The sequence below is a fragment of the Pundamilia nyererei genome, unplaced genomic scaffold, assembly GCF_000239375.1.
Source record: "Pundamilia nyererei isolate P.nyererei 1_Seehausen unplaced genomic scaffold, PunNye1.0 scaffold00143, whole genome shotgun sequence".
NCBI classification, from domain to species: domain Eukaryota; kingdom Metazoa; phylum Chordata; class Actinopteri; order Cichliformes; family Cichlidae; genus Pundamilia; species Pundamilia nyererei.
In genome coordinates this window covers 589,949-598,825 of record NW_005187544.1, presented here as the reverse complement: position 1 = coordinate 598,825, position 8,877 = coordinate 589,949, and the positions used below count along the sequence as shown (strand labels likewise).

At 44.4% G+C, this 8,877-nt stretch overlaps 2 protein-coding genes across 2 annotated transcripts in view; one reads left to right on the top strand and one right to left on the bottom strand.

Annotated features, from left to right (window-relative positions):
- Positions 1-1,418: 1,418 nt before the first annotated feature.
- On the top strand, positions 1,419-4,291 carry dbx1a (developing brain homeobox 1a). The gene is made up of 5 exons (XM_005744406.1): positions 1,419-1,843; positions 1,961-2,062; positions 3,618-3,820; positions 3,946-4,108; positions 4,151-4,291. Exons 1-5 carry the CDS (start codon positions 1,480-1,482, stop codon positions 4,231-4,233), a joined length of 915 nt encoding a protein of 304 aa, XP_005744463.1. The 5' UTR covers positions 1,419-1,479; the 3' UTR covers positions 4,234-4,291.
- A 435-nt stretch (positions 4,292-4,726) lies between these two features.
- Positions 4,727-8,877, bottom strand: part of nav2a (neuron navigator 2a) — a 102,611-nt gene continuing 98,460 nt past the window's right edge. Inside the window, exons 37-40 of the mRNA XM_013913656.1 lie at positions 8,404-8,600; positions 8,205-8,323; positions 7,729-7,929; positions 4,727-7,579 (exon numbers count right to left, since the gene is read on the bottom strand). Of these exons, the coding sequence (XP_013769110.1) occupies positions 7,454-7,579; positions 7,729-7,929; positions 8,205-8,323; positions 8,404-8,600 (643 nt within the window). The 3' untranslated portion in view covers positions 4,727-7,453. The remainder of the gene's footprint in view (positions 7,580-7,728; positions 7,930-8,204; positions 8,324-8,403; positions 8,601-8,877) is intronic.

The following is an 8,877-nucleotide window of genomic DNA, read 5'->3' as shown; positions in this document are numbered from 1 at the left end:
TGAATTTTTGGTAAAGAAACGTAATTAAGGCCTAAAATGCGCCGAGCGTTGTACTCTTGAGCTCAAAGAAAAGATATAAACGAAAAAACCCATCTGGGGCTAAATTACATATTTTAATAAAATCAAGTTGTAACTTTTGTTTACATTTTAAAGCCACATATTTCCTCCAGATTGGTTTTATTTTAATTGTTTGTTTGTTTTTTAATTGGGTTTAATACTGGCAACAATTGGGATCCCCCCCCCCCTCCCTCTTTAAGTCTGAAACGCATTTTCGCCTGATTGCGCTGCTTTAACGGGTTTTCTGGGGGGGAAAGCTGACAGAACACGACTATCAGGCTCGAAGTCGCTTTAATAAGAGTTTTATATGGGGTTTCAGTGTCCGCTCATATGAATGCGTTTTAAATCAAATCACAGATGCACTTTTATTCAGCCAGTTAAAATAGCAGAACAAAACCGTCTTTAGAAATAAGGCTTTTTTTCTTTCTTTTTTTTTATTCCACTGGGCTTTTTCTGAAGGCGAGAGAAGGAAGGGGAGAAAGGCCGAGGGGCGCCTCCTCCGCAGCTGAGGGTGACAGTTAGTTCATGGTTAACAGGATCATGAGCGCACGGCTCAGGCCGCACACTTCTACTCTGCGCACAGCCGCAGCTCAGTGCGCAATGAATGAAGCCTGTGCAAAAAAGAGTGATATTTAACACATCTGTTAAAGCGTTTTGATAGCAGAAATCCGTTTAAGACATTATTCCATGACGAGGGCCAGATTGAGTGTTGAGAATCCTATGAAACCCTAAAAGTGATTTACATCTGAGATGCAGCCCATGTCTGCAACTGATGTAGAAGGTGTAGGTTTAACAACAAAAACAGACTGCAGTTTATTCTAATAATGTCAGCCAAATAGAAATCTCACCTGATTTCTTTTAAAAGAAATCCACCCCAAGATTTTTATTTTTTGCATAACTGACAATAGATTAAAATAATAACTAAGCTTTTCTTTAACGCTCCCCTTCTACTTAAAGAAGGGGAGCGTTAAAGCTAAAAGGGAATGATATCTTTTTAAGCAGTCATTAAATCTCCCAATATAATACCTGAATACAAAGATTGCTCTTTAATTAGGGCGCTTGGCTCTGCCAAACAAAACAAACTGAAAGGAAAGTAGCCAACATGCAAAATTGATGACTGAGCCTCCTTTGTGGTCCCCACATTGTGTGATACTTGCTTATGAAGTCTAATACAATCATAAATTGCGTCCTCCGGCCAATCAGCGGCCCGGGAGATGCTGCATGAAAGCGACCCATGTGGAGAACTTTGTTGAGCACCATTGTTGAGGCTGTCAGCCCTGAGTGGAGGGCCGAGGGGGGGCAGGCTACTATAAAACTTCTCTCCCCAGAGTGAGGAAACCAGAGGAGTTAGCAACCGTTCACAAGACTGATTCTCTCCCAGCTGACACAAGGAGTATTTGAATTTTTCTTAAAGCCGGGACCATGATGATCCCAAGCATTATTGCGCCTCCTGCCTTCTACCCCGGGCTGTACCGGCCCGCCGCGGCTCTCCCGCTCCACCAGACCCTGCCGTCGGCCTTCCAGACCCACTCCAGCTTCTTGGTGGAGGATCTGCTGCGGATAAGCCGTCCCGCCGCCTTTATAAACCGGACTGTCCCGTCAGCGAACGCCTCCGTGACAACAGCCACCACCACCGTGTCCACCGGCGGCGCGCTGGAGCGCACGGTAGCGGTGGGTACGGGGACGCGCGAATCGTGCTCACCTAAAACATCGGTGCCGAACAGCAAGGATCCGAGTTTTCTCAAGTTTGGAGTGAACGCCATCCTCGCACCCTCACCAAAGACTGGTGAGTAGACACTACAGCGTCGCTCTGCTTTCTCCTTACGCGCATGCGTTTGCTTTAGAGCCACTTTTTTCTTTTCTAAATGAAGGAATGATTTTAACATGCTCTGCTCTTCAACAGCGTCCTTACCCCCTGCAGTCCACAGTCTGAACACCAAGACCTTCCCCGTCCCCTGCTTTGACGCAACCTTTCACCCCATGTTCAGGGCGCCTTATTTACCAGGTAGGCGCAACATTTGGTTTTTTTACTCGCTTCTTCCTTATCTACGACTCTCTTTAGCCTTTAGAGTCGTGTCTGTACTAATTGCATTTAAATGTAAAACACTTTCACCCCCTCCTGTCATATATTTTAACCAAAACAGAAGCAGAAAGGGAAACAAACAGCCAGAAAAGAAGAAATCACTGTCTCATTAATGGGGACCGCTGGCTCTGGCCTCTGCGTGGACCCACACACCCACCCCCTAATTAACCAATTATCCCAAATCGTCACGCTCTAAATTTGAGGCGGGGTGGCGAGTTATAGTCCCCCTTGCTTCCCATTGGGGGGCGTTTTGGCATTTCCCCGGCACCGCGTTTTCCCACAGCGTCCGGGGGGCCAGCGGGCCACTGTGGCGGGCAACAAAGCCCTCACCACCGTGACCAATTTGGTCAGCTCCCACCGGGTGAACCACCCACACACCCCGGAGAGTGACTTTTACCAGTCGGACCAAAGGCGTGAACCAGTCATGCACTAATTTCCCTATTAGGCGCTATTGAGAGTTTTCAATATTCTCACAAGACCACATAGCGCGTCGTTGTTCTTGGTGCTACTGCGAGCGCGGGGCAGCTGCAGTCAGGGGGAGTCCAGGCAGTAGTGTGCGGACAGGAACAGCGTCCTTCGCCGGGAGAGGGGATTTTCAAATAACGCCAACGTTAAAAAAAAAAAAAATCCCAGTTGTGCTCCAATTGGAGCAGTCGGGGGAAAGTTTTCTGCATGCTGGGCGACTCATAGGATAGGTTACCGCTGACCTCAAATCCCCACTCTGTCTGTGCCTTAAACGTTTCTCTTTTCTCCGAGCGGGCCAATCATCGACTTGAGATAAAGAATAATCTCTTAGAAAAGTCTATAAAGTCGCTAGTCTTTCATTCAGACAAATCATAATAGAGATGGAGTCTTTTCATGGGCTCAGCTGAATGCCTCAACAAAACAACTCCAGCGTCCTGAATAGCTTTTCGTGTTCATTTAATGAAAATGATTTGAGGGCACGAAAAAAAAGCACCATTCCCCTCCACTCTTCACTCCCCCATCCAAGCATCAGTATTCTGGTATGCAGTTGTGTTTAGTTTGAAAGTGTAAATCTCCTTTTGTTGCGATAATATATGGCCTTCGCCGCCTGTCCAGAGTCTTTTCACCGTTAGTTCATTACTACACAATTACCGTTCACGGTTTATTAACTCCTCTATCCGCCCTCACAGGGTTCCTTAAAGGATATGCTACCTCTTTACCATACCAATGCGGTTGGGGACCGGCCAATGTGCTAATTAGTCACCTCGTGCCATTTCACTCAGGACGCATGAGCACTGCACAGTTCCAAAAGGGAAACTTCAAATAATAATCCATTGAAAGCTGGTCCTAACGAAGAATCGTTATATTCATGCGGCCATGTCATGGTCTCATGTCCAGGCAGTTTTAAGTACAGCAATTCGGTACATTTGTGGCATGGTGGTTGTCTTTAATGACGGAAAACGATGCTAATTGCTTCCACTTAATTTTCTGTTTTGTTTTTCCTGCACTGTAGCATCTTCATCCGTTGTTCCAATCCCGGGGACTTTTTCGTGGCCCTTGGCAGCCAGAGGAAAACCCCGGAGAGGGATGCTGAGGAGGGCGGTGTTCTCCGACGTGCAGCGCAAAGCCTTGGAGAAAATGTTTCAGAAACAGAAATACATCAGCAAGCCCGACAGGAAGAAGCTGGCATCTAAACTTGGCCTAAAAGACTCGCAGGTAAAACTCGCAAGTGCTCAAAATGTTCAGTACGCCGTGCGTAAAAACCAGTTCCGTAATCCTCTAGCGACTAACCCATTATCGACAAACAACTTTACCCACTCATGATTTTCTCCTCCTTGCAGGTAAAAATTTGGTTTCAGAACCGACGGATGAAATGGAGAAATTCCAAGGAACGAGAGCTGCTGTCTTCCGGTGGATGCCGCGAGCAGACGCTGCCCACCAAAGCCAACCCGCACCCGGACCTCAGCGATGTGGGCAAGAAGTCCTCAGCCGAAGAGGAAGAGGAGGAAGAAAAGGAGTTCGGAACAGAGAGAATGAGGGCGGCAGGTTCCACCATCTCCTCTCCCTCCCTCTCCAGTAAGCACTCGGATTTCTCGGAGTCAGATGAAGAGGAGATAACAGTATCTTAATTTATTTTGAAAAGCGAGTATAGAGTTATAACCCATGATCTGTTTTTATGAGACTGTGACCAGATTAGAAGGAAACTGCCGCTGTGACAAACCATCAACGTCGCCGTTGAAACAAGTTGCACCCATGTTTGTGGCTTCATCAGTGCATGCGCACTGGACAGGATCTGCTACTGAGACACAGTTTGTTGTTTTGCACAGCTTTGTTCAATTGTACAGTATTTTGTACAAGTTCGTATGGAAGTTTTATGCCAAGAATATTGCGTTACTTTACATTGACATGAATAGAGTTGTTTATTGAAAAATGTAGCTATTTTGTTAATTTATACCAATTTGTTTAATAACTATGTTGTATTATATGCTGTATATATGTTTATTTCACCTTTTGTACAAAAATCAAATAAAACTAAACAATTCCAAGTCACATGTGTGTGCAGTTTTAAGATAACAGTTTGACCATTCAATCATAAATAATTATTAATTTTATTGAAACACAATAACTTAAGACTAGTACAGTGATATCAAATTTAATTCTCTGAGCCCTGGACAAACCAGTGATGAGAAACTGCACCAATCTGCTCTGATGTAAAGAGACTGTACACAAAATACTCCTTTTCAAGTACTGTAACAAATTGTCTAGAAAAAGGTCATCAAAATGCTGCACAATAATCAACTATTTACAAAATTATGTTACATGTAAAAAAAAAAAGTACATTGCTAAGAAGGCTAAACATTCATTGAGTTTGTGAGTAATAAATCAACAGACGAGTCAAACGCTTGATAGACATCCACACCTCTCAGAGTGGGTTTACACACGCAAACAGAATTAAGTCTCTTTGTGCTTACGAGGACAGTAGCAGGAGAGGCCTTATGAAATACACAGACACACTTAATGGACAAAGAACGTTGGCCACAAATCTGTAAAGTCTTCACATATCTGGTTCCAAGCTGTACATCTCGAGGCAGTGCTGAAAACAAACACGCATGCGGCTTTTGGCTTCCATTTGGAGATCAGAATGAATGTTGCATAGGATAGGTGAGAAAAACATGGAAAGTCGCGCTGGACTCCATGACCCCAGCTTTAAGCACCCCTCCCAGAAGGCAGGCTGGGAGGCTTAAAACAAAAGTATGATATTCGTAATTCTTTAAGCTACTGAAATAATGGCAAACCACTTTTCATTATCATTCAACCACAAGTACTTTTATCTCACCTCTGATTAATTATATTAATATAAACAAAGCAGCATATGCACTAGTTTTCCATAATTAGCTCAATATGTAGTTATGACAGTTTTGTTCATCACAAATCACATAAAAACAGACAATAAGTGTGGCAGAAGCACAGTTCAATGATGTGGATGAGGTATAAAAAAAAATTAAAGACTTTTTCTTAAAGTTCCCCTCACCCAATCAACCACCAATAAGTTAAGTTCGGGTATTGAGCACCACAACACATCCGAAGCTTTTTCTTGATAGTGGTCCAAATATTTACACCATCTTCTCAGTTCACACATGCATACAAAAGCACTACTTCTCTTTCATGTGTATTCAATCATGCGGCATTGGTGAATAATATGATGAGAGGTCAGCATCACTCCTCGACAACCGCAGTCGCTCGAGGTGAGAGTCGACTCAGAGCCCTGTCAAGTTTACAGCCATTTAGAGGAATAAAGAATCCGCTAATGCACGTAGAAAATAGTAAGGCATTGTTTGTTAGAATTCAGTCCAGCACCAAAAGGGTTCTGTGCTACAACCGCCTGCTTGGGGCTAATGTGCATGGAGATCTCAAATGTTTACTAAGGGGGTTGAAGCATGAGCTCACAGACTTGCACGGTGAAGTTGTAACACAGCTAGAGGAGAAGAATGCCTCAAAAAGGACAAATCTAGCTGTGGTGGATGATAACTTCCCATTAAGTGCCCTTTCCATTTAAAAATCTTTTTGTGAGAACTTTAAAGGGATTCTGTAAAAGAGATTTTCATCTGTGCAGTTTTTTAAAAGTTACTTTACAGATGCTGTGGATTTAAAAAAAAGAAACAAAAAGCTTTTCTCAGGAAGTAAGTATTTATATTTGTCTCTTTAGCCAGTAAAACCTACATGTTATCCTTCTAGATTTACTGGAATAATAATTTCTCAGCTATAATGCCATATTATAACCTCTGTGGACCTTAAAGAAAAAGTGCAATATAATAAAATACCAAAACAAAGTGTAAGTAGGTTTTGTGATAAGAACTTTTGATTCAACTAACTAAGCTTGCCTTCATAAGGTTCTTTCTTAAAACACGGTGTAGACAAAGCTTTGCTACAGTATTTGCTTACTTCTCTGGTACCATATAGAAAGCCATCAGTTCCCATCCTTCATGTCCACAAACACGCTCGGCTATGGCAGGTAGGAACTCATCGCTTAGTTGGTTTTAATGGACACGTGTCCTTCGATGGACTCTTTTTTTTGTCTTTGCTAGTTTGGGATGGACAACTAATGAACTCTCTGAGAAGTCTGTTGGAGTGAGATCAGGCATGCTATGAGACTGAACATTCACTTTGGCTCGATTCATCCTCCAGTGATCACACAGGCAACTTCAGCAATGGAAGAGGAGGAGGAGCAAGAAAGTGGCTGGCTGTTCCTCCATCCATTCAACCCACAGCAGCATATATGTTTTCAGAAGGCTGAAGTACAGGGTTCACTCACGCTCCAGAACTGAGGGCCTGTATCACCATCTGCAGGCAGCTCTGGCACACTACAGCTTGGCAGGACCCGTAGTGTCTTAGCCTGATGTCCTTGGACCGATGCTGCAGCCTTGTGGAGGATGGAGGACTCCTGGCTGGTGTTTTAAGTACACTGATGGCTGGTGATGATGGTAATGATGAAGCCTCGCCAACAGCAACAGGCTGCGTGCTTTTCTTCTGTCTGTCTGGAATACATGTCAGGCTCCAGAGAGAGGAGCCACGGGCCACAGTGGTGAAGGGAAAAAACACAAAAAACAGGACAAACAGCGCAGTGCAGTAGAAACTTCTGTTGCCCGTTTACTGAAATGCAATTTCACTTTTTTTTCTTTCCTTTTTTAAAGTATTTGGGTTACCTGCACCCAAATTAAGGTGGCTGGATTTTGTGGCATGAAATTCAACCCTCAAAAGGAAGTTCTCACACTGAGAACAGTTCTTATTATTTAAAAGAAATTTTTTTTTTTTTTTTTAAAGTGATGCCGGTGTTGCCTTCAGATAGCATCACAAGGTCGACTCCAGCGATGAGTCCAGGATGTCATCCTGGTGGCTGTTGCTGTTGGAGTCGCTGTCGTAGCTCTGTGGGCTCGATGAGGTCGCTGCCTCCTTCAGACGCATCAGCATGTTCATCTGTCGGCACAACTAAGTGTCAGTTCGACTGAGCTTTATGCACGAAGCAGTTTCTTTCACACACAGGTTATAGTAGACACTGTGCATTTGGTTTAAATGGTTTAAATGCTCAGAACAGAAACTGGCATCAGGGTCTGCTCTTTACTCACCAGTGGGTCTGCGTCACTGTCACTCTGTGGCGGCTCTTTTCTGACTCCTTCTCTCGGGGCTGAGTAGCCATCGAACCCGACATCCTCTGGCCGGAGCTGCAGCAGCGGGGGCCAGTCACCTGGAGGGGGGGTTGCTGACCACGGGTAGGTGTCAATCACCCAGGCAGCTGGGTCTTCCCATGCAGCTCTGCGGCCATACAGCTACAGAGAGAGACGAACATCAGAACTGTGACCCAGAGAAGCTTCGAGGTGGACAAAGAATTTAGGACAACAGTTTTGAAAAACAAGTTTGTTACCTGAGGTTCAGGTTTATGAGTAATAACTAAAAGTTACAGCAGACAAGAGTGAAAGCTGGAACATATGTGAACAGAAATGAAAGAAGACACAGCTTCTGATTCTTTGATGAAATGGGAAACATGTGAAAGAGAAGAATGGTAATATGTTTAATAACTCTACAAACAAAAACTAAGCCCAACCTGCAGTCCCTCACGCACTGCCTCCAGCATGTAGGGAATGATGGAGTAATTCCAGAGATCAGTGAACCAAACCCTGGAGCCTTCCACGTCCATGGGACATGACAAGAAGAGACGGGGTCCTGCAAACCACAGAGCAGAGGTATAAATAGTGCTTCCACACTGGCATCTACGCACTCCCTGTTCTCTCCCGTGCTCTCACCAATAGTGACATCAGAGGAGCTGTGTGTCTCCAGGAAGCGGTTGAGGTGGTGCCAGACCCGCGGGACCCAGTCGATAATCTTCACCAGCTCTACGTTGCGTGTTCGGCTGCTGATCTCCATCTCGATCAGCTTCCTTCTCAGGTAGCGGCCAAGGAAACCTTTCACTGGCTCCATGTGGTTGACACACAGCACCCACCTGATCAGAGATCACACAGGCATATTAGGACTCAGAAATATAACATCCTACCGCCTGTCCTGAAGGGAGAAGCTGTAACTATGATCATGTGAATCTAAGCATTCAGTTGCCAGGCTCTACAACGACAGCCTACAACATAATCTATTTCTCAAGCCAGGGAACCAGTTTTTTCTCAAAAACCCGTCTGACCAGAAGCTTTAGAAAACAAAGTTTTGGGGGGATGCAAACTGCTCTGACATATTGAAATAATTGTTGCCCTAATATTACATTTTTATAT

Excerpts from the sequence above, each read along its gene's own strand:
- dbx1a (XM_005744406.1), top strand. The coding sequence starts at position 1,480 with ATGATGATCCCAAGCATTATTGCGCCTCCTGCCTTCTACCCCGGGCTG. Across the intron at positions 2,063-3,617 it reads CAGGGCGCCTTATTTACCAG|CATCTTCATCCGTTGTTCCA; the intron begins GTAGGCGCAACA and ends CCTGCACTGTAG. Across the intron at positions 4,109-4,150 it reads CTCAGCCGAAGAGGAAGAGG|GTTCCACCATCTCCTCTCCC; the intron begins AGGAAGAAAAGG and ends TGAGGGCGGCAG.